Raw genomic sequence first — 25,016 nt, 5'->3', positions numbered from 1 at the left:
CCAGCGCAGCGCAGCGCGGTGCCAGCCGCCGGCCCATCCCTCCCCGCGCCGGTCCCCTCCCACCTCGCCGCTTTCGGTTTCCATTTCTTTGCTGCTCCCAAGTTTCTATCTCTCGCCCGCTCCGTGCTCACGGGGACTTCCTCTCGCTGCGCGCCGGCTCTCCCGTGCAGGGCAGGAGCGGTCTCAGAGACCTTGCCGCCCTGCACGCAGTCGGTGCTGGCGCCGGTGCGAAGCCGGCCCTGCCATGACGGCGGAGGAGAAGAGGAACCTGCAATGCTACAGGCGGTACATCGAGAAGAGCCTGAATCCCGTCTACATCCTAGGCAACATGACGGCCTGGCTGTCGGACGGTGAGGGGCCGGCGGCACCTGCTTCTCCCCGCATCCTTCCTGCCCGGGCGGCCGCTCCTGGTGCTTCTCACTTCTTTACAGCTTCGGTTTGTTTTTTTCTTCAGAGGAGAAGGAGCGGGTCCGTAAGGAGGAGGAGAAGGGGGTGACGGCGGCCGCCGCGCTGTTTCTGGATACCATTCTGCTGCTGGAGGCGGAGGGCTGGCTCCGGGGCTTCCTGGATGCCCTGGTCGCAGCAGGTCAGTTCCCCCTCGCAAGCGAGGGTTTGCTATGCTTCTCCTTTTACCTGCCAGAGCCACAGCTACCGCTCAGCCGGGCAGCCCTGTGCAACCCGGATCAGTTATCCTTATCCTGGGGCTTCTGCCGCCTAGTCTTTTCCATCAGATGATACGCAGTGGAAAAATGTAGGTTGTCAGAGACTTAAAACAGAACTCTTTGAAGGCAGGGAGAAACATCCACGTGAGAAGCAGCTGGATCAATTTCAGTTGTGCAGAAAGTCAGTGAGAGATGAAGGGATGCAGGATAAAGCTTCATTGCCAGGAGACTTGTCTGTCTCAGGGCCTAGAGAAAAAATAGGACAGCCATTGTCTCCACCACATATGATTGAATGAAGCTAAATCCTCTGAAAGAGAAAGCTAATCGGGTTTCAGGATGTGTGTGAGTAACTGATAGCATGGGATAACTTCACTCAAGAACAGAATCTTAAATTAGGAACTGATTTAAAAAAAAAATATTCATAGGTCTGAAAAATCTTATGTTCCAAGAAGTAAGTAACCATGAATAGTTTATAAATTAAATGGTTGTTCCTCAGTAGCTATGACTGCTTAGTGTGTCACGTTCAAATCCAATTTCCTTTTGAAAATGTGACAGTAGAGATCATGAAGGTGTAAAACCACCAGGATTTGTCTGCTTTCCTGTACATGTTCTACTATAGATTCCTGTTGGTGATTTGTTAGATACCTTGAACCCCAAAATCTCATGTCATAAGCCAGTTTTGTTTTCATTTACTTACCATTAGCTACAGATAGTTACACTATCTCTGTGAGCATCTCTTACAAAATTTCTCACCACTCATATGTAGCCCACTCTTCCCCTAAAGCAAATTCTAGGTCCAAAGCAACTTTTGACCAGCTTGTGATGGTCCTTATTTCTGAACTGCAAAAATACCTTCTTAGAACATGTTCTTAGGGTTCAGTTTGGTGTATTTTCAGCAGAAAACTGAAAAAGTTAACTTCCTGACGCCAAGCACTGTCCAAAGTACTTATGAATTTAGCATTACTGTTGTATTTGGCAGATGCAGAAATCATAGAATCATAGAATAGTTAGTGTTGGAAAGGACCTTTAAGATCATCCAGTTCCAACCCCGGGCCATGGGCAGGGACGCCTCACATTAAACCATATCACCCAAGGCTTCATCCAACCTGGTCTTGAACACTGCCAGGGATGAAGCATTCACAACTTCCTTGGGCAACCCATTCCAGTACCTCACCAACCTAACAGTAAAAAATTTCTTCCTTATACCCCATCTAAACCTCTGCTGTTTAAGTTTCAACCCATTACCCCTTGTCCTGTCACTACAGTCCCTAATGAACAGTCCCTCCCCAGCATCCCTGTAGGCCCCCTTCAGATACTGGAAGGCTGCTACGAGGTCTCCATGCAGCCTTCTTTTCTCCAGGCTGAACAGCCCCAACTTTCTCAGCCTGCCTTCATATGGGAGGTGCTCCAGTCCCCTGATCATCCTCGTGGCCTCCTCTGGACTTGTTCTAACAGTTCCATGTCCTTTTTATGTTGAGGACACCAGAACTGCACACAATGCTCCAAGTGAGGTCTCAGATCCTCACCACTCTCCTGCTCCTATGAAAGAAAAAAAAGTTAGGCAAATTCCTTCTGTTTGCCCACAGTTCCTGTGGGACCCTGACCTGCTTTATTCCATCCCTAGAGCCTACACAGCAAATCACATGTCTTCTAAACCTTATTCTATTATACTTACAAGTGCTGTAAACAAAAACAGTCACTTAATATATAGAAATTATTTGTGGTTCACCAAGATTTTTGGCAGTTACCAAGACAATTTTATTTTCTCCAGCATGGCTGAGAAAGTGTATTTTCACCTTCTTCCCACCTACTGTAGCTAGAGAGTGAGTTAATAGTAACAATCTGCCTCTTCTTCTGAAAGGTTACACTGGGCTGGCAGAAGCAATTGAAAATTGGGACTTCAGCAAGCTGGAAAAACTGGAGTTGCACAGACAGCTGTTGAAGCGGATAGAAGCAACCATGCTAGAAGTTGATCCAGTAGCACTCATGCCTTACATAAACACGTGCCTGATAGAAAGGGAGCGTGATGAGATCCTGCAGGTACAGTTAATGCTAAAATCCTGTATTTGTCTCATCTTGCTGCAGAAAAGTCCTGGCTGCCTCACTTGTGGGGTGAATTAGTGCTCATCTGTCATGCTGCAGAGTAAGGAGGATGGCCAGCAACAGTCCCCTGAATAGGGACTTGACTTTGCTTTCTTCTGCTTAGAAGAGGCTTTGCTATGTAGCTGCAGCTTCCCACAGCAGCACTGCCTGCAGCACCTGCAGTTTCATTCCTTATCCCTCCAGATTGGTGGATATGGTGGTGTGCAAAAAGGTTGCGGGTTAGTGTGGCTTTGGTGTTTACAGTGTTTAGCTGTGTGTCTTTGTGAAGTCCAGCCTCCCCTGAAGAGATCTCAGTGGTTCCGGAAGGTGCCACACTACAGTGAAATGACTGCTTTGCTATACTTGGAATAGACCGCTTTCTAGAGCAATCACGCACTAATGCTTCTGAAAACACAGATGGAAATAGGCAAAGCAGCATTTAGATGCTGCCTAAAGTGACTCCTACTTGTTATGGGATTTGGCATAGTCTATCACCTTAGACAACCTCTTACTTTTTATAGCCCCTAGAAACTTCATGTGCCTCTTGAGTCTAGCAGCATTATGAGTACAGAAATTTGGCAGAAATGCCCCCACTGCATTCCAGCCAGTGCTCAGAAATCAGAGAGGCTGGGGATATCTGGGATTAATTCTGATTATCACTGATTCAACACTCAACCTTCTGTTGTGTTCAGTAAGAGCTTTCACAGTTACAGATCCACAGCGCAGTTTATTGAAGCTACATTAATACAGATTCTGAATTGCCATTGATAAGTTCACTTACTTCATTAGTACTGTAATCCAAAGTTAGCCAATAATTAATTGAGCTCGTATGAAAAAAATGACCAATTGGTAGTTCATTGAGCTCAGTTTCACCCGGGTATCATCCGACATAGTTGGAAGCAGCCACAATCTCTCTTTGGTATGTATTTTATATGTAAGTGAGGGATAATGACAGTCTTACCTTTGATCAGGCTGCTCAAGGGCTGTGGGTCTTGTGCAAGGGCAGAACAGAACTGTGACATGTTCTATCACTCCCTCTCCTATCCTACTGAGGAAGGCCATCTGGCCTCCTGCTAAGACCCTTTGGCCTTACCAGGGTCTTGCAACTCATTACTCCCTTCACAATGTATCCCAAGGCCTCAGGCCTCATTCCTTCAGTCAGCACAAAAGCACAGCTGTAGGATGAAATGAAACTTCTAGTCTGAAGTCATTAGTGAAATGCTGTGCCACAGAAATCAACAACATTTTCATTGCCTTTAGATGTGAAGCTCCTATACTGTTACTCAGTGCTGTTATTGATGACTACTAACAAGTGATATTAACAGTCACTCTTCATTCACAACTCCTTAATAATAAGTTATTGATGATGTGTGGAGGAGTCTGTTAAGAATTCTCACTCCATGTGACTCCCAAGAAGCACTTTTTTCAGCTATTTTATTTTTAAAGCAGTAGTTTATGGAGATACAACATTTGGAAAGCCTGTTACAAGGGCTTCACCAGATAGAAATTCACAGAATAGTTCTGCAGTGTTTCAGACCCTGTGAATATTTAAGGAAATAGTCCACTTGTTGCAGTCCAGCTAAGTTTAGGGTACAGAACTGCAGCAGTAGTAAGTAAATGGCTGAATTTTATTTGGAACCTTTTACTCTCTGTAAGGAAATGCAGTTTTCAACTGAACATCAAACAAATCAAAAATGTCAACCAAAGCACAGTGGGTTTGATCACTTGGAAGCTACAGCAACTTTTGTTTGTTGTGTGTGCAGATTAGCGAATACAGAAGCAAAGCAGCTGGGATAACTAAACTCATTGAATGTCTCTGTCGATCAGACAAGGAAAACTGGCCAAAAAGCCTTCAGCTGGCACTGGATAACACAGGATATTACAATGCAAGTGAACTGTGGGATATGAGAGAAGGTAAACTGAATTAATTCTGTAATGCTCTTTCCCTATTTTTGTGCCAGACAATAATATTCGCCTTTTTTTTTTTTTTAAATAGAATCATGGAATGGTTAGGGTTGGAAGTAACTTCTTTACCTTGTCATCACAGCAAATACATTTTAAAATCAGAAGGATCAATAACATGCTTTTTTTTTGTGATTGTATAGATAATGGCAAAGGCATTGATGGTGAAATGACAGATGCCTTTAAGAACAGCTTTGAAACCACAATGATATTTTCTGAAGAGGCAGAATGTGATAATAATCTCAGTGAAAATCTCTGTTTAGGTTCAGGTAAGACTTAGAAACTTAAGACAGTGTGTGGCTGGAATTCTCGATTTCCTGAGACACTAGATGTGGTGTGCCAGAAAGTTAGGTACTGAGGAACTAGTAAAATCTGTGACTTGATTTAGCTGTCTTCTGGTTTCATATTTAAAGGATCTCATGCTAGGCATTGCACGTGTTAGGGGTTGCCCCACATTTGCAACATCTCTGATGCAAAGGTGTTCTGCCAGCAAATTATCAAAAAAGTCTCTGAACACTAGATGGTTGTTGATGCCTCTCTTATCTAACTAATTCATACGCGACCTGATGTTAGCCATTTTAGAGAGCCGAATGTGGCTGCAAAGGATCTGTGCAGTGGTTGTCTCATATGGCAAAGCTTGCTCCATCAGTGATTTCTAGTTCCTGTTCTGTAAGTGCAAATCCCCTGAGAAGGCCACAGCTTCAAAAATCTGTAGAGCAGAAGGCTGGAAGGGACACTGTGCACATATGTGGGAGAAAAGAAGCCCTTGTGTTTTCTTTCTGAGTTGAAAAAGGACCAGTTGAGGTGGGAGTTGTCAGCCAAGACCTTGAAATTAATTCATATTAGGAAGCACAGGCGAGTGGCAACAAAAGTGTGCCACCAAACCTGCACAAGATTCTTGTCTGGTGTGTATGTCCTGTTAAACGGCTTGTCTATCAGTGAATTCTCTGTGTAGACTGAAGGTACTCTGTTGTTTTAGACAGCAACTGTATTTTACACATTCATGTTGCAACACTTCACAAAACCATGATTCTCTTCTAGAAGAGATCTGTCAGTCTTCACCTGTTTATGAACCAAAGAAGGCTCGGAGCTACCAGACTGAACTTGCACAGCCTGCTATGAATGGGTACAACACATTGGTATGTGCACCCACAGGTAAGGAAACACGTGTTTCTTAAAAATATTCTTTTGCTGGAGAGGGCTGGGAAGGCTAGGGAAGGATAAATGTTGAGTCAGACTTTTCCAGCTCTTCATTTAAAAGCAGTCTTCCTTGCAGAAACAGATCCAGACCTAAACTGAAGTTAATGACCAAAGGCAGTGCAAAGACTGAGAAAGACAGATGTATCCCTTGTTGCTTCAGTGCTTACATTCAGATTTCCATGTGGTGACCTCTGCTTTCTCACTCCATGGCACAGATTTTTGAGTTGAAATCTTTGCAGATCTTTAAGAAATTTGGCTTGCAAGTTTAAATATAAATAGGATGCGTTACTCTGAGACTCCCATGACTTCTGTACTGCAATGTCAACAACATTAGAACAGCACAGGGAACCTTTGCAGTAGCTCAGGACAGAATTAAGAAGACTGAAGTTCAGCAGCAGAGAGATCAATCAACTCTTTCTCTCCACCTGTGTTTTCCACATTGTCAGCCTGATTCTCCCCTGGGCTGTGGAGAAGCAGGTGGAATAGCAGAGGCGGGGTTGATGAAGAGCTCTGGGAAACCTGCCCAGGGAGCCTGAGTGCTAAAGGAAAAGTGAGAGGAGCAAGGCTGCATGGGGAGGGATGGAAGCTGAAAGTACTTTGTGCCTGTACCATAGTCTGATTTGATATGAGAGCAGATGCTAAGAACAGAAATAGAATTTCAAACAACTCAAAACTGCAAATGGCCTTTCACTCCCGGTGACTGCTACATGGTCTTTACAGACTGAGATTGTGAGTGAGAAAGGGATAATTACCCAACTGGGTAAGCAGCATGCACATATTCCAAACTGTCCTCAGAGAGTCTGGAAGTTTAACAGACCCCTTGTCAGCTTGCCATTGTTACAGGACATCCAGATGAGACAGGCTCCTGCTCACAAACACATGTTTTCTTGTTAGCGCTTTACCTTTCATGTTCTTCCTTTGAAGGATCTGGAAAAACTTTTGTGGCAGTGATGATTTGTGAACAACATTTCCAAAACATGCCCTCAGGACGAAAGGCAAAAGTTGTCTTTCTTGCAACCAAACTGCCAGTGTATGAACAACAAAAAAATGTATTCAAGCAGCACTTTGAAAGAAGTGGGTGAGTGTAATTCTTCCTCCATAGAAAATAAACTACCCTCTAGATCAGCTGTGGCTAGGGCAAAAGGTAATGGTTTTACTGGTGGCAAAAGTGTTTGGCTTTAACAGAAGGATGAACCTAATGGTAAGAATGGCAAGTTACCACAGTGGACTTTATTCAGAGAGCCTGAAATCTGTTTTCGGAGAGTTTAAGCACTCCTCGAGCAGCATTTGTAGAAATGTCTGAAGTATACCTGTGTTTAACTCTGTAAAAGAGTGAAGTGTGTTCTCTCTTGAGACTCCTCTCAACCTGTTTTCAAAGGTGAGTCAGTTTCAGGCGGCAGCATCAGTGGGATTCCTCTCGCCATTCTCACATGGCAGAGTCTCTTTTTATTTTCCAAATGGAAGGACCCAAACTTCTTTGATTTTTTTTTCAAGCTCTAGTCATAAAAGGACAATCTTCCTCTCCAATGGAACTGAAAACTGCTTAGGGAGGTATTGACAGTTTATAGCTTCTGATTCTGATTGCTGAACATCCACATATGAATCTTTATAGCTATGGGAAAATGAGGCTGCTGGACAGAAAACAGCCCTGTGCTGACAGACATGTACAGAAAATGAATGAAGGACAGGATCTCCAAGTACAGCTTACATGTGAACTGACAGATACAGCTTAAATGTACAAATTCATCACCCCCAAATAAAATATATTTTAGTCAATGGGAGTTGGAAATCCAGTTGTTTGACCTCAGAATTTTTTTCTCAGAGTGTGTGGGTAAAACTTCCCAACAATTTGATATTTGGAACTTAGTCACTACCCTTCAGGCTTGCTGAAAACTCCATTCTTCTAGTTTATTTTTTCCCCTGCAAGACATCCATTTTCATATCATATCTTTTGCCTCTTCTTCCTAGATATTCTGTTCAAGGAATTAGTGGTGAAACAGTTGCAAATGTTTCTGTAGAAAAGGTTATACAGGACAGCGACATCATTGTGCTGACACCCCAGATTCTTGTGAATAGCATCGAGGAAGGGATCCTTAGCTCCCTCTCCATCTTCACACTGATGATATTTGATGAGTGCCACAACACTATGGGCAACCACCCGTACAATGTGTTAATGACCAGATACCTGGAACAAAAATTTGACTCCTCTGCAAGCCAACTACCTCAGGTAAGGTCCAGCCAAGCATGACAGAGACTGGAGTACTTGAAATCAGACAGGATTGCTGGTCTTGGAAGTAAGCACATTCCCCAGAGTTTAGTAATCTCCTTGTCACCTCTCTGTTGCTGTCTTCTGCAACAATAAAATGGGGCCACTGTCTCAGCTGGCAGGGAGTTTTGGTACTGCTGAGAAGACATCTCTTCTGAATGAATGCAGAGGACAGTTTTGGGGATAGGTTTGCTGTTTCTGTGCATGATGGGCACTGACAAATACAGCTGGTTATGGATTTAAGTAGGTGGATAACTTATTTTCAGTTTGGATACTCTAAGCTTGGGTGTCTGGGAGATGGAAAAGGTTTGTCTGTCAAGGTTTAGTGCTTGCACTCATGTTTACTTCAGCTTCCTGGTTTGTTTCCTTGTTTTTGAAGATGGTGGCTGCTTGGCAATTGGTGACAGTGTCTCCTGGTTATTTATTTGTGACAAGGGAGCAACCACTGCTATTCATATGTGTGCTCAGATTGTAGGTTTAACTGCTTCTGTTGGAGTTGGTAATGCCAAGACCATCAAGGAAACAATAGAGTATGTCTGTACCGTCTGCGCCAACCTTGACGTACAGGTCATATCTACTGTCAGAGAGAACAAACAGGATCTGAAGAGATTTGGAAACAGGCCAGAAATACGTAAGCACACTTCCTTTTTGTTTTTCCTGAGAGATGCAAAGCACGTAATTAAGGCAGCTATCCAACTCCCCTTTGGTCAGGTCAAGTTAAAACCTTAAAACTAAGCTGGATCTTTGCTTCCTGCTAGCTTGAAAGGAGTTTAAGCAAGCACTTCATTGTTGCCCCACAGTAAATTGATGCCCTTTTGAGTAAATTTTCTCTTTCCTGAGATCCACAATCTCTGTTTTTTATTCAGTTCTGCCAGTGAAGACTGGGGGCTGTTTCTTTCTGTGCAACTATAATGCTCATTAAAAAAGGACATCATTAGGATTGCATAGAGCAGCACATGTAGCATTCTTTTAGACAAGAATTTGTTCTGTGCTGTCCAGCGAAATACTTTACTTAATCAAGCCACTGACTTCCATTTCTTGTCTCTAGATGTCAGATGGGTGAAAATGAGAGCTCAAAATCACTTTGCAGAGATTATCTCAGGCCTGATGTCTGAGACAGAGGCGCTGATGAGAAAGAATTACTCAGTGGGTAAGATACTGTAATAACTTCCCTGTAACTGGGATTCAGTCTTTGATTGCATCAGTGAATCCTCATGACTCCTAGAACAATTATTCTTTTTCCACTTTCTTTCTCTTCCTTCCTTTTAACTAGTATTTTCTAAATAAGAGATTACACATAGAAGAGTCAGCAATTTTCTTGTTTATATAATTATTTTGATAATCATAAGTATTTTTGCTTAGATTTCAAACTGTGTTTTGTGCAGCTAAAGATGGTGTGCTTTTAACACTGTCAAATCATGTTGAATGTTTAAACAATCTGGAATAAAACAACCAAAGTTCTTGCTTGCAAAACGCAATGAGATAGATTTCATTGATGAGAGATACCTGTTCTTATTTAAGCATTTCTCCAAATTCTTCATACCTCAATCTGTCACTGTTAAGGAAAACAAGAAGGGTCTCAGTTATAGTGTTACTCTGAATGTTGTAATTTCTTCTTTTCAGCAAAAGTTTACTTTCACTTGCTGCTTTGAAACTTATTCTTATATTTTCTCTGGCCTCTCTGCACTCAGAGTTATTGCTAGAGGTGCGAGGTGCCACCTTTTCTGATCAGGATTTTGTCCTCTTTGTATCTCTGGGTACCCGTTTCCCTTGTTTCCCAGGTATCCATTATTTCCTATTGAAAAGCACTTAAGGCAATTTTGCAGAGGAAGATATGTGGAACGTGAACACCACCAGAGAGAGGGTATGGCTGCCTAAGAAAGTAAATACTTGTCAGTAGGGTTCCAGCCTTAGGAGCTGCAATAGTGTAGTTTGCAGAGAGGGAGATGCATGGCTGCAAGAAGAGAATGAGTTTCATGGTCATGAGATCCACTTCTGCAGCCCTTCAGAATTCGATTGATTTTTCTGCTTTTGCAGTTCATAAATGGTGTCCAGTAAGTGGCTGTTGTCAGCAAATTAGGGAGCTACAGGGAGTACAGAGCAGAGACCCATGGATGGCTATGCTCAGTATCAGCCTTGGTCTGTCCCGCTCTGAGTTAAAGGATTCTGTCTGTGCTTAGACCAGCTTTTGCAAACTGCCCAGGGTGTCTTAAGCCTGTGTACTTTAGTTCTATACTTTCTAATTTTTCTCCTGCTCTGCTTTCCTGATATTGGAGAGTGAACTGTATTTTGGGTTCACTCTCCAGAATACAGTGGAGAATTTCAGAATTCCGAATCTCCAGAATTCTCCCTTCAGTCAAAGAAGGGAGAATTAAAAGCAACCCACCAAAACAACATCCATACTAAGGATCCCACACACCAAAAATAAACCAACCCAAATCCCAAGAAACCCCAACTTTCAACAGATACAGTAAGATATTCAAAATGTTAAACTAAGTAAACACTTCTGAAGCTCATTTCTGCATTGGAGTTCTTGCATGAATGCCATTGCTTTGCCTTCTGTGGACTCTGATTACTCAGAAGTTTGTGAAGCACTCAGAGTACTGACATGTTCTTCCTCAAGGAGGGGCCCTTGGATAATATGCCTTAAGTACTATGGACCATTTTGCAAATGAATACCTAACTATTGAGTAGATGGTAATTCAAGAAACAATGCACACACAGTTTTCTGAATACTGTAGGCTTCTTATAGGATAAATGAGCTCTAATTTTACTATTAAAGACTGCAGATACGTGTATGTACACAGATCCCCCATTGAATTGTATGGGGTTAATTTTAGCCTAACATCTGGGTATATTTCAAAACACAGCAAGTGAAGAGGACAGAGCCAGATCCTTCTCAGATGCTTCCCAGAGTCAGGACAAGAGTCAGTGGGCACAAACTGGATACTTAAATAACAGGAAGAACTCCTTTGGTGTAAGGATGGTCAAATACTGGAACAGGTTGCCAAGAGAAATGGAATTTCCATCCTTGGAAGTACTGAGAATCCGTTTGGACACAAGCCTAAGCAACTGGATTCAGGTGATCCTGCTTTGAGCAGAGGGTTGGACTAAAGACCTCCACAGATGCCTCAGTGGTTCCGTGACTGTATCATACAGTGTTCTTCTGCATAAGCTTTTTAGACATAACATTAATGGAAAATGTGTTGTCTTCAAGCTAATTGTTCTGGTTATTTGTTAGTCAAGATGAACAAATATTTGTTTCCTCCTTCTTTAATAGATACTATCTCCCAGATCAACAAAAATGATTTTGGAACACAGAGATATGAACAGTGGATAGTTACCACTCAGAAAAAATGCAGACTACTGCAACTAGCAGATAAGGAGAAGGAGAGCAACATTTGTAGAGACCTTTTCATTTGCACTGAACACCTGCGGGTAAGTGAAGCTATCCACTTCCTTCTGATACTAGTGTGATCATCTAGGAGCAGGGAGCAGGTTTTGAACCTAATAATTTTATTTGATTGACACAGGCTAAAGCATAGCGTATAAGAGTTCATCTTATGGTGCTCACTAAGAGCAGGGTAGTGCAGAGGAGGTTTTGTAAAGCCTTTGTTGTTATGCAGATGGAAGAACGACACAAGATTGTCATACTTAATCTAGCTGAATAAAATCTGCATTCATGCCCTGTCACACAGAAAATGAGTCTCCATGTACATGTCTGTCTTTCCATGCAGAAATTCAATGATGCTCTCATCATCAGTGAAGATGCCCGCGTTGAAGACGCTTTAGCCTACCTAACTGACTTTTTCAGAAATGTCAGAAATGGACCATATACAGAGTTGGAGAAGCAGCTTACAGCCAAATTTCAAGGTACTTCACACAATACCTGTGACTGCAGGGGAGAAGAGGGCTTGTGGTAGAAGTGTTTTCTTCAGAGTAAGTGTCATTGTTTTTCCAGAAACTTTTCACTTTCAAGAAGATCTAGTGTCTGTGTGGATGCAAATGCAGTGCTAGGGAAGGCAGAGGGATGAGGACTTTCTGGGACTGCAAGTTTCTAGTGCAGGAGCTAAGGAAATAACAGTAATTGTAGGTAGACAGTATAGTAGATTCTTACAAGCCTGACTCTGGGATAAGGCAGGGGTGTCCTTAAGGGTATACCTCACAAGTCTACATACATACTGACATAGTCTGTAAACATGGTGCCAGCGTTAGATAAGGCATTATGTGCACTACCTAACCTCTTCCTGCCCAATACTCCTGGATGAATCCTAACCTTCTGTGAAGAAGCTGGTGGTCTTTGTACGCTTCTGATTACAAGTCAGAGGTTGCACTGTTCTGATTTAGAAGCAATGTGACATAAACCAGCCTGTGGTCTGGTGGGTTGCAGTGTTGACTACAATTTTAAATCACTGGGCTGTCTGCCTTGTGGTGTTAGCTGTTTCCTAAAAAGAAATAGCAGCTCTCCGTAAGAACTGAGCTTGTTTTGTTGCTGTCTTTTGCTGCACAGTATGTCACAGAGGTTCTCCTATCGGCTTGCTGCAAGATGTGAGAGATTCAGGGCTCTCTTTTCCTGGGGATTTTGCTGCATTTAACCAATAGCTTTCTCTGCTTCCATCTGAAATAATGGTATAGAAAATAAAAATAGATGCTAAAGAGAATGTTGGTGGCATTACAGGTTTGTGTAAGAATTCTGTTTTCTGCATGAAAGAAGGTAAATTATTTAAAACACTGTTGGTTTGGGGTTTTTTAATTATTATTTATTTTATTTTGTTGTTGTTGTTGTTTTTCCCCAGAGAAAGAGCCAAAACTCTTTGCCCTTTCAAAAGATGAATCGAATGAGAATCCCAAACTGGAAGAGCTTGCTTGCATCTTGGATGAAGCATACCACTATAACCCACAGACTCGCACTATTCTCTTTGCTAAGACAAGAGCCTTAGTAGCTGTAAGACACTTATTTTTAAAGCTCCTAAAATGGGAAATGGGAAAATACAATGCCTCATCTACTATCCTTCCCATTTTGATCTTCCCAAGAAAATATTAATCTTTCTATATCTTCCTGAGCATTGATGCTCTGAGACAGGATAAGGGTTTGGCTTTTGTTTGTTCTGTTTGGGTTTTTTTCTTCCCTTTCTAAAAACTACAGTACAGGGTTGGTGTATTTCATTAGTTCTCCTTGCTACGTGTGACAGTTGATCATTAAGCTGTCACATTTTTACTTCAGTCTGAAGTCAGTTTTAACAGGATGCATTACAAGGTTTTAGGCTTTAATGTAGCAGAGTTATTAACCAGCAGTTCTGCTCTGTTACTGACTGCACATCAGGAGGTATTTATAGGTTTCCCAGAGGATTCCCATAGGCCCAAATAAGGCCTGTGCCCTCGCGTGTGTTCTTGATCAAGAAAAAGGAAAGACAAATGTTCTGTGGACCCTCTGATTCACTGGTCTATTTCAAACTTGTCCAAAATCAAGGATCTAGGTTGGACGATATTTTTTTACACCCTTCCAATACCTTGTTCCCAGAAAAAGTTCATGTGTGAAGCAAGTGTGCTGCTAATCGTTAGCTTTGGTAGCCCTTAAACATTTACTGCTAGGCATCCTAGTCTCTGCCTACTGTAAACAGATGAGACTTCCAACTCTCATTTTATCCTTGGGTGTATAGACATGCTGGATGAATTGCAAACCAGAAAAAAATTAAAGGTAGACTGAGGTCCAAACTACCAAAAACAAGCATCTATTGTCTACTTTCCATTATAGATGCAAAAGTCTCCTGTATTTTGGCTGAATCTTGCTCCTAAGTAAGAGCAGTTTGAAGGTGCTGCTTTCACTGTGCAGTGAGTCAGTGCAGCTTGTAAATAGCTCATTGCTTTTGGATTCCAGAGGTGTAGTATCAGTGGTCTGCTGGTTTATAAGAGCAAAAGGAATACTTTCTAGCAGTGAAAGGCTGATTGCGCTCTAGCCAGCCTTTGAGTTTCAGGGATGGGAAAAGTGGATATCAGCTGTGATATCAGCTGTGGCACGGTTCAATCTGGCATCATGGCTGTGACTTTTGCTTTCTTACCTATCAATAGATCCTCCCACTGCTGTGTAACATCCACCTTTTCTGCTTGTGGTTCTTGGAAGCATTAATTGTCTAGGCAAGCATGGGCAGGATCTAACTATGTATCTAAAACTAGCATTTCATCTGGACAGGGAACCAAATTCCTGATTTGCTTTCCAGGCTTTGAAGAAGTGGATAGAAGCAAACCCTCTATTTAGCCACATAAAGCCAGGTATATTGATGGGTCATGGAAGAAGAGATCAAAAAACAGGTATGTAGGTTTGAACTGTGGAATACTAGACCTATGGTGGCCACAGTGCTAAAATTGTTCTACTCTTCCTGTGTGCATCTTCACTGCTCTTAAACAGAGAAAGGTAATGCGAGTTTGCATTATACTTTCTTATGTATCTATAAGACCTGTTACCAGTCCTAAAGAGATGCTTGCTTTGTCTGACCAGAATCTTTGGTTAAAGTAGCAGTGACCCTTGCCCTTTGCTGCAGGATTCTTCTGCTAATTCAAAAGAAGTTTAGAAACTGTTCACTATCACAGCTTCTTGTGATTAATTCTGGTGGTATTTTTCCTGTTCCTTTCACAGATACCTCTCTCATTTTGTGCCCAGTGGCACAAAGATATTTTAATGTAGAATGGAAATTACAGCTGGAATAAATTATGTATGGCTTAAATCAAGAGTTAGCTTGGGCTTGAAATAACTAAGCTGCATGGGTCTCTAATAAAGATCAGCTAGGGGTTTTGTCTGAAACAGTGTTTCCCAAGATGACAGTTCCTGTGGCACATCAGCAGGAATGTGGGTAGAGTATGCAGCCAGCTAAGTACTTTTCCAGATCAAGACAATGTGTTTTCGCATTGGTCATGAGCAAATGTAGGTGTTTTGCTCAAGGAACCCTTCAGTGTCTTTTTCCTGACACAGTTTCTTGGTATTGTAGGTATGACCCTCCCAATGCAGAAGGGTGTACTGGATGCATTCAAAACCAACAAAGACACCAGACTGCTAATTGCTACTTCTGTTGCTGATGAAGGCATTGATATTTCTGAGTGTAACCTTGTTGTGCTCTATGAATACTTTGGTAATGTCACCAAAATGATCCAAGTCAGAGGTATGGAATTTCAGAACTATTACCTTACAAACCTGTTTTGGAAACTTCGGAAATACTATAGTAATATGAGCATGTCTTGCTGTTGTTCCTCTGTGCCCCTGAGTGAAGTCAGATGAATTATGGAACCAGACACGACAAATTTGTTCACAGAACTGAGTCCTTTTCTTTTGCCATGCAAATTACCCATGCTGCTCAGGGTTACTGAACTGTTAAGGACTGATCCCTGAAGGGGTTAATTATACCTGTAAACAGAAGTATGGCTAGAAGAGCTCTAGTCAGAAATAGGGCAAATCATTCTGCCTATTTACAAAGGACTGCTGCATTGGAGTTTTATGTATTGTCTTGGCTTCCGAAGACCCCTCCCTGCCCAGTGGCTTTTTACCATCCCAGTTAGTTACAGGTAGCTGAGGTCTAAAGAAATCCAAGTCACTTCAGTCTTGAATCTTGGTGATTTTACAAGACTGCCAGTAGAGGGGAATGAAGAGCCACATTAAATACTGGTTTCTGTTAACATTCCGAAATGAGGAAATGCCTTTCAAGGGTGCATCTGTAATATTTTATTGTGTCATCCAAGTAGGTAGCCTGATTATTTGATGGAAAGTGATCTCTGCTGTACATAGTCCTCTTCTTTCAGGGTTTATGTCCTGTATCTTCCTTATTTTTTACCTCATGATGAAGTAATTGGTCCAGAACTCACGTTTTTGAGTGAAAGGATAGCGTTTATTGTTTACAAGATATTAAGGATGCGAAGAAAATAGGTTGCATCATTTTTAAACCACAAAAAAAAATCATGATTTTGTGAGGAGAGATCAAAAGCAAATGTAAACACTTTTTCTAACTGCAATACTTCTAAACTGGTATGAGCTCCCTGCAGTTCCTAGCTGCCTGTGTCACAGCAGCACAAAGCAGGCAGGCAGCATAGCAGGTGGAAGAGATAGTGGTGCTCCTCTCTTTTCTTGCCAGAACTGTATTTCCAGTTCCTCACCTTTTTTGTGATAGACTGTTCTGATTTTTTTTTAAACACCAATTAATGCTGTTTTATGGCATAACAGCTGCTTTTGCACATCTTGTTAAGTGTAACTAAAGGGGTCAAATGTGCTGCTGTGTAGGTCGTGGAAGGGCTAAAGACAGCAAGTGCATCCTCCTGACAAACAAAACAGAAGTGGTTGAGAAAGAGAAACACAACCGTTACAAGGAAGAAATGATGAATGAAGCTGTTGAAAAGCTACAGAATTGGGATAAAAGAACATTTGCAAGAAAGGTTTGTACTTCCATGAAATTTTCATACTCAAATCTACAGGCATAATCTGTATCGGCCTTCATCTACTTGGGCTCTGTCTAAGACCAAGTGATAACCCGAGGAAAGTGTTCACTGTATTTGGTTTTAGACCAAGGCTTAATCAGTAAATAAGGGATAGTGTGTAATGCTAGCTTGCAGAATGTCATCTGTATCGTAAATGTAAAAAACTTAGAAGTTGAAGTACGATTTATATAAACTTCTTAGAAATAAAATATAAAATATTCAGTCCACTAGAGGACAAATACTGCTGTGTCTACTTGGGACAGGGAGATGAGAAACTGTGAATGGTGGTAGTATGTCTATCCATATTCATAGAAACATAAAGTGGTTTTGGGTTGGAAGGAACCTTAAAGATCATCCAGGTCTAATCCTCTGCCATGGGCAGGGACACCTTACGCTAGGCTAGGTGGCTCCAAGCCCCATCCAACCTGGCCTTGAACACTGCCAGGGATGGGGCAGCCACAGCTTCCCTGAGCAACCTGTGCCAGGGCCTCAGCACCCTCATAGGGAAGAATTTTCTCCTAATGCCTAATGTAAATCTCCCCTCTGTCAGTTTAAAGTTATTCCTCCCTGTTCTATCACTACAGGTCCTTGTCAGTAGACCCTTTCTATATTTCTTGTCAGCCCCTTTAGGCACTAGGAGCTGCTCTAAGGTCTCCCTGGAGCCTTCTCTCGTCCAGGCTGAATAAGACCAACTCTCTCAGCCTGTCTCCATAGCAGAGGTGCTCCAACTCTCTCATCATATTTGTGGCTTCCTCTGAAGTAGCTCCAACAGGTCTATGTCCCTCTTGTGTTTGGGGACCCAGAGCTGAATGCAGTACTCCACATTCAGAAGCACTTTATCTTTGATGCAGGCCAGTACAAGTGCTTTTGTTTGTTGTCATGCCAAGTGCTTGTTGATTTCAGAGCGGTGTTTTTTGAGAGATTCCAAGAAACCACTGCCAGGACATTAACACGATGACATTTGGATTTGTATGTGCTCTTCTGCTGGTGACTTATTTTGTACTGCCTACAGTAGTGTTTGTCTTTGCAGCAGTGTCTGGCAGATTAACAAGTCTAGTTAACTCAGCACACATCTATTATGTTACATTAGTCCTGCTGTGTGCTGCGCACTTACCAGATCAGAAAATATCATGAGGATAGAAATTAGTGTCAGCATTTGCGGTGTTGGGGTGCCTCAGGCTAAGTCAGGCTTTTGGTCAGGCAAGTGCAGCAGGCATTGTCTCTTCCATGACCAGCCCACGGTGGTATGGCAGAATAGGTACAAGGTTAACTTGGCAACACTTCCATCTAGCCTGGAGGTGTTGTGAAGAAATAACTTGGCCTACACTCTGCATAAACCTCACCTCCATGAAGAGCTGCATCATTGCTATAGGAGATCTCCTGAGTGGAAGAGCAGTGGCCTCAAGTAGCCTTGAGATGATTGGTTTAGGGATCAGGAGCACAGTTAGTGTTCTTCTCTACCCTTCCAGTTGCAGGGAATGATGAGGGAAGAAACAGGAAGAGCCAGCAGATCAATACCTGGTCTGCGAGTATACCAATCATGGCATGATTTGTGCAGTTTGATCATGCATTGGTCTACATGACAGCAGCCTCCTGCCAACAAATGGGGTACAACTTTCTCAAAGGGGAAGCAGGATCTTCCCACAGGAGTTGGCAGAGCTCATTGAAAGACCTTTAAACTAGACCTTTAAAACCAGGGTCACTGGAGATAAGTCTGGGGGCAGCACACCAGTGTTGAGGGATGGGTGCATTAGCAAGGTCTTTCGGTCTGCCATCGCAGTGGAGGTAGGGGATGGAGATCCTTGTGGCAGCAAAGGAACAAGGGTTACAGTGGGTTAGAAAACACAGGAACTCCCGAGAATGATCACCTGTGAATGAGGGTTTATCCCCTCAGAAAGGTGGCAGGATCACTAAGCCAGTTGAAATGCACCTACACCAATGCACACAGCATGTGCAAGAAACAAGAGGAGCTAAAACCCATTGTACAGCTGAAAACTATGATATAGTTGCCATCACAGAAAAAACAAGGTGGGATGACTCACAAAACTGGAATGCTGCAATTTCTGTGGTCTCTGGAGCCTTCTTTCCAAGCTGGGCTTTCCAGAGCCTGAGTGCAGTAGTGCCTCACATGACTTCACAAGCACTTAATATTGTTATGACCAAAAGGGCTACAGGGGAGCAGAGGGAAGAAAGGAACAGACAGCCTAAATGCTGTCCATATAATATTCTTCCTTATTGTTCAATTCAACTGATGTAATTCTACTCTTAAATACTTGACAAACATACCATGTTATTTTTTTGGTATGAGTTGCTAGAACAGGACATGTTTTGTTTGTTTGCTTTGAAGAAGTAATAGGTTCCTAGTTGTTACATATCCTCAGTCATGTTTAGGCTGACCCTGGGGCTTCTCTTAACTTCATAATGATCTTGATTTTTATTTATTTATTAAAGATACATGGTTTGCAAATGAGGGAAAAGGTATTACGGGATTCCAGGAAGAAGGAAACACGATACAAGGTAGATGAAGGAAAGAAAAATCTTCTGTGTGGAAAATGCAAAGCATTTGCCTGCAGTACAGATGACATCAGAATTATAAAGGTATGTCTCTGTACGGAAACCTACAACCTTGAACACCAGGGAAGTCAGCATTATTGAACTAACAGCATTGTTTATCAGTGTGGAAAGCAGGCTATTTTTTGCAAACTGGAGCAGAAAAAAAAATCTGAGTAAATTCATAAGCTACAGGATCAGTCATAACTACTTCTATAGCATATTATGATGGTGGCAGGTGATGATGTCCAAGGAGTATAAATAGATATGACAGAAAGCACTTCAATTTTCCTGAATCTCCTTCTGTTAGTAATGTATTAATTTTGTAGAAAACCATGTGATCTTCAATGACATATACCCTAATTGTGGAACTGCTGGATATTTACCTTCCCAATTAGCATAAGGCTGAAAATATTCCTGCAGTTGAGAGACTTCTCCTGTAATTTCTGTTGACTGAAAATTAGCGGTACATAGTACTAAGATTAGCTCACTGTTCAGCTTCTTGTCTTAAGGGCCAGTTTTCAGTTTGGAAAGGCAAGCCATGGTTTTAAAAGAGGAGGCCTTTATTTCTTCAATATTACTTTGGTTTTCATTTTTCAGGTAGTTCACATTGCTTCTATGTATCTTATGGGGACATTTTTACTGTACTTTTTCTTAAGAATTTCTCTGTAGCCCAAGAAGCCAATAGTCTAAACATGGAAAGTGGTGATCATGAAAAAAGACTTTTCTGGGCACTTCAAGCCCTTCTAGTTCCAAAATTTGTTCTTCTAAAGCTTCTTCTATTTGTGCAGCTCTGAAAAGCACAGTTCTGATGACAAGGAGCTTCAGGCCACAGCTGGGAAATGCAGAGTGCTTGCCTTCAGGCATTTCCTTTTAATCAAGAAAATCGTTGTTTTGTTTGTTTTTACTACTTGTTTTTGTAACATAGATGGAGTTCACTACTGGTCTGCATAGAGAAGGTCCACAGGCAAGGAGCAAAGGCAAATAGCTCAGCTTTGTGAAAACCCATGACAAATAACATATCTCTGACACTTCTGAATGTTACTCCATTTTGCACTTCTGTATGATCACCTATACCTATGTAAACAGATCAGAGAGTTCAAACAACTCTTCAGAAAGAAATTTTGCTTAGTAATCTGCAAATAACCACTCACAATATTTTAAATAATCCCCACAAACTCAGTTCTGTCTTAGTTCAGCCTATGTATTTAATGGAAATTGCTCTTCCAGGATGAACAAGCATTTTCTAACTTGCACAAATTGTACATATTTTTTTTTCAAATTAAGTTGTTAATTTTTTTAATCTTTGATTTTATGTGTTACAAACAACAAAGTGTAACTCTCTTATCTTGCTAGGGTTACTTTTTTTACCACTCCAAAGGAATTGCACTTCCCCTCATGGAAAGCTGGAGTCATACAGTTAAAATGAGTGGGAAGCAGGAGCCTCTCAAGATGTCTCTTGTCTGGATGCCTCTGTTAGTTCTATGCACAAGGCATGGTTTTCAGAGAAGCTAAATTCAAATATGCATAAGCTGGTGATGATATACAGCAGGTTTGGTTTTGATAAGCCCAATCCCAGGCCTTTCTATTACCTGGTATTTAATGAATGGGGAAAAATCAGCAATGAGCCAAAGGGGCTGGAACGTGGGCCTCCTGAAGGACAGGAATCACTTTACCAGGGAAATGGTATTTGTGAGGGGAAGAGGAACATCAGGAAAAAATAAGGAATGGTGTTTCTACTACTAATCACTTCTGGCATGTGTTGTTGCAGGAATCTCATCACACTGTCCTAGGAGACGCATTCAAGGAGCGGTATATAACAAAGCCTCACCATAAACCAGTCCAGTTTGATTGTTTTGAGAAAAAAAGCAAGATGCATTGCCGAAATACTAACTGCCAGCATGACTGGGGAATCATAGTGAAGTACAGGACATTTGATAATCTACCAGTGATCAAAATCAAAAGCTTTGTAGTAGAGAACATTGAAACTGGGACACAAATGGATTTTCAGAAATGGAGAGATATTAATTTTTCTCTGAAGAATTTTGATGCTGAAGAGCTGTCCAGCTGAACTCAGCATTTTAATGCATTTACCAACCTACTGCACTAAGCTGAAATAATGGATGATCTATGAGTAAAAAAGTTTTGTTCTTTATGCCACCTTATATGCTAGGCCCCATATCAGCAGCTGGCTAGATTAAAAAAAAAAAGGCTAGTATGGCCACGAGAAAAAATTGCTATCCAATTAAATGTTTCACTAGAAGGTTTAAGATAAGTAGGGCCAGACATGTGGCTAAGCCTCCAGATCTTAATCCTGCTGCCATGAAGAGGTTAGTCTGAGAAAAACAAAATCAATTTGAATGACTAATTAAACATCTAATGTCAGGTGACAGGCTACAACTTCAAGCATTTCTGTGTGAATCAGAACTTGTTACCAGTGACTTCTGGTTGGATTGAACCTCCATGTAGACAACATTGCTTATGCATACTGATACTTTGGCTACTTTTAATGCTTTAAGCATCTTGATATATAGAAAATTGAGAGAAAATGTCCAATAACTTTTCTGTAAGGTCAATATTGCATCTTTCAAATCTATATTTAATAGAGAATTGTTCTACAAGAGTCTGAGAAAAGCAGCAGGGCTTCATAAACCCTCCTGGAGGACACATCTTCTGGATTGAAATGGTAGCAGTTTCCTTCTGTCACTACACGTTCACCAGTTGCCATTGCATGTTTCATGTATGTCGAATTATGTGCCTGACATATCTGAATCCTGAAGAAAACCACCTTGAAATAGGAACCCAAATAGGAGTCCAAAATGTATTTAACTGCCTAAACCCTAGTGAGACCTGTGGCATTCTTTCAAAGTGTTATGTGGAATTTAAGAGTAAACTATCTTTTTAAGCACTGTTTCACATTCCGAGTCAGTGGTTTTTACTGTGAAAGGTGTATGCACTGTACAGGAAGCCTCAATCTCAGGCTTACAGAAACTTACTCTGTATTTAGTTTCTACCTAGCTCTTTGCTGTTCTTATATTTACTTTCAGAAAGGAAACACAGAACAATGGATAAAGATAACATATGGCTGCAAAATGCCTTTCCTCTAAAACTGCTAGGAACAAAGATTCTGCAAAAGGCTGGCTAGCACATTCAAATGAAAAATACATGGAAAAATCACAGTCCTTGCATATCAGCTTGTTGTGTGAAAGGCTCATCTACTTTAGGACTCTTGACATTAAAAAAAAAAAAAAAGAAAATCAGTCTTAATTTTCACAGCTTATAGTAGTAACTACTGAGAAGTTAAGGAATTTGAGGAGTTTCAGTCTTTTCCTCTTGTTTGACCACAAGGATTGCAGACTACAACAACTCTTCAGTTCAGCCTGAATGAATGTAATAAAGGTTGACAAGGTAACACATTAATAAGAATTCAGCTTGATACAAAACTACCTCCAGTACACAGTGCATATGGGAAGGTGAGGAAGAGCACCAGCACTCTACTTGGAATTTGAGAATATCTGATTTTTTTTGGCCATTGAACCCAAAGTTGCATATTTATTACCACATAATGCTCAAGATGATAAGCATGGTAACAGCTCTGAGAAAAGCTGAGGATAGGAGGGACCTCTACCGGCCATTTTGTAACCTACAGCAGTTTGCCCAGGATCGTACGTCCTGAGAGCCTCTGAGCATCTTCGAAGTTGAAGACATCACAACCTAACTGGGCAATCTCTTTAAGTCGGCACTTGGGTACCCTCACAGTAAAAAAGTACTTCCTGATGTTCAGAGGGTACCTCCTGTGTTTCAGTTTGTGCCTATAGCCTCCTGCCCTGTCATTAGGCACCACTGAAAAGAGCTTGGCTGCATCTTTGTGGCCTTCATTCAGATATTTATACACAAACAGCGGAGATGTCCCTGAGCCCTCTCTTCACCAGGCTAAACAGTCCTGGTTCTCTCCCCTTGTTCTGAGAGATGCTCTTTGAAAAATGTCAGTGGGCCTCTGCTGGATTTGCTAGAGATCTGCTGTTTGTTGTAATCAAGCACAAACAGCCAGTTGCAGGGCACAGTGCAAGCTCTAGCACCTCTGTAAGCCTCTTGACTTCTTTCGGAGCTATCCTCATTGTGTTTAGGGTTTTTTTTTTCAAGATACAGCTGGAGCTAACAGCAATAATACATCAGGAGATTACTTTGAAAGAATTTCTTCACTGTTAATTGTTGTGAAAGTTGCTCTAAATACTAGATAGTGAAGAGTAAGAATTAGTGCTATAACTTTGCTTATCTCTGAGTAAGAAGACATTTGTTACCGCTGTAACTTGATTCATGTGGTATTGTGGATTGGGCAGTCACTTCAACGAACACAGTGTAATCACTGGTAGCAAAGTGCCATGAAAAAGTATCTTGAAATTATGGTAGGTTGTCTTCTTGAGGACACAGAACAGAAGAAAGTACATCATAACAATATTCTGTTGGGTTATAGAAGACTGCCAGTATCTGACAGTATTTGTATTCATCTGGTCTCATGCACATTATTTAATGAAAGAAGAATTAAAACATAACAGTCAAGACTTGTACAGCTCTGCTCCAGTATGGACAATGAGAAAAGCTTAAAATCAAAGCTTTGTTCTGCATCTTGGTACTGAGGATAACATGACAAAAACCATCACAGTTTTTGAAAATAAATTTAATTTCATCTATTAGAAATATTATCCCCAATAGGTTCACCTTTCCACAAAGGCTTAGATTTTAAACAACAAAGTTCACATTTTTTAAAATTAATAAACAGCTAAATAATTCATTTCAGTATTAGATTCAGATTCTGGTAAACTGAGTGAGAAAACAAGTCAATATCAGGTAATCAGAAAGGAGTAACAACTTTTTTATACTGTCAGTTATTTTTGGACCACTGATGTAAGCATAGAACTTAAATTCAGAGACATACTAAATTGACCAGATCTATGAAATCAGCACATTATTTTCAACAGTTCCACATATTTGAGCAATATTTTAATGACTTTCGCACTTTACTCTAATGTAAGTCAAGTCAACCATCATATAGAACAAATAATAAATGCTGTTTAATTGGGCATTTCCAGTTTCCTGATACACAGAGTAACTTTGCATTGTAAACAAGCCTAGTACAATCCACAAAAAAACTGTTCACTTTATGGTTCACACTTTCAAATTTGTGATTACCATCATTTTACTTTGCTCACCAGAAGCAGGCTTGTACCTGGACGTTTTTGCTTAAAATTTTAGATTAGGATGCCATTTTACGGATCATGTAGTTCAGAATGCCGCCATTGTGGAAGTAAGTAAGCTCCACATCAGTGTCAAATCTCATGATGGCATGAAAGGTTTTCCCAGTATCCAGCTGTTGGAATCAAAGAAAGTCATTCAAGCAGGAGAACATTACACATGTTATGTGACATCATAGTAAAAGGACTATAACAATAGTTTTGCCTTCTTAAGAAATTGTGATAAAAAGCTAAACTAAACAGGCACTGTTTACTTTTTTAATGCAGACAGGAGTACTTCTTTCCACAGACTATAGACAGCTGCTTAAGAGGAAAGTGGTTTAGAACAAACCATAATTAACATGGTATGGACTCTCCTTGCATTGCATTTGCTGGCTCACTTAGATTTATTGTTGATATAAGCCTAGAGGCATGAAAGCTGAGCATCCTTTCAAGTGGTTATACCAATTCCTGATCTTCTTTTAAGTGGTCATTCTTCTGGTTTATGTACAACAGCAATACTAATTTCACTAACTTCCCTGTGGCCTAGCCTTTGGGAATCGGATTAGCACAGAGACAAATGTATGAAGTGAATAAAGCCATTGT

At 41.2% G+C, this 25,016-nt stretch overlaps 2 protein-coding genes across 4 annotated transcripts in view; one reads left to right on the top strand and one right to left on the bottom strand.

Moving 5' to 3' along the window:
• Window positions 1-136: 136 nt before the first annotated feature.
• Window positions 137-22,348, top strand: RIGI (RNA sensor RIG-I). 3 transcript variants are annotated; one of them, XM_034073071.1, is made up of 18 exons: window positions 137-350; window positions 455-586; window positions 2,524-2,702; window positions 4,508-4,658; window positions 4,850-4,975; window positions 5,751-5,861; window positions 6,831-6,984; window positions 7,875-8,133; window positions 8,641-8,803; window positions 9,221-9,322; window positions 11,453-11,610; window positions 11,910-12,045; window positions 12,969-13,117; window positions 14,391-14,481; window positions 15,156-15,326; window positions 16,436-16,587; window positions 19,081-19,227; window positions 20,951-22,348. In XM_034073071.1, the coding sequence occupies exons 1-18, from the start codon at window positions 245-247 to the stop codon at window positions 21,248-21,250; spliced, it is 2,787 nt and encodes a 928-aa protein (XP_033928962.1). In that variant the 5' UTR covers window positions 137-244; the 3' UTR covers window positions 21,251-22,348. The 3 variants fall into 3 exon arrangements, with proteins under 3 accessions (XP_033928962.1, XP_033928961.1, XP_033928963.1); XM_034073070.1 differs by having other exon boundaries at window positions 5,748-5,861; XM_034073072.1 differs by lacking the exon at window positions 4,850-4,975 and having other exon boundaries at window positions 5,748-5,861.
• Window positions 22,349-23,842: 1,494 nt separating this feature from the next.
• The window catches only part of ACO1 (aconitase 1), a 35,099-nt gene continuing 33,925 nt past the window's right edge, over window positions 23,843-25,016 (bottom strand). The window contains exon 21 of the mRNA XM_005141480.4: window positions 23,843-24,547. Coding sequence (XP_005141537.1) covers window positions 24,434-24,547 — 114 coding nt within the window. The 3' untranslated portion in view covers window positions 23,843-24,433. The remainder of the gene's footprint in view (window positions 24,548-25,016) is intronic.

This window comes from Melopsittacus undulatus, chromosome Z, assembly GCF_012275295.1.
Source record: "Melopsittacus undulatus isolate bMelUnd1 chromosome Z, bMelUnd1.mat.Z, whole genome shotgun sequence".
Taxonomy (NCBI): Eukaryota; Metazoa; Chordata; class Aves; order Psittaciformes; family Psittaculidae; genus Melopsittacus; species Melopsittacus undulatus.
The sequence above is the reverse complement of the archived record's forward strand: the minus strand, read 5'-3'. Positions and strand labels throughout refer to the sequence as shown.

Excerpts from the sequence above, each read along its gene's own strand:
- RIGI (XM_034073070.1), top strand. The coding sequence starts at position 245 with ATGACGGCGGAGGAGAAGAGGAACCTGCAATGCTACAGGCGGTACATC. Across the intron at positions 11,611-11,909 it reads TTTGCACTGAACACCTGCGG|AAATTCAATGATGCTCTCAT; the intron begins GTAAGTGAAGCT and ends CTTTCCATGCAG. Across the intron at positions 19,228-20,950 it reads ATGACATCAGAATTATAAAG|GAATCTCATCACACTGTCCT; the intron begins GTATGTCTCTGT and ends GTGTTGTTGCAG.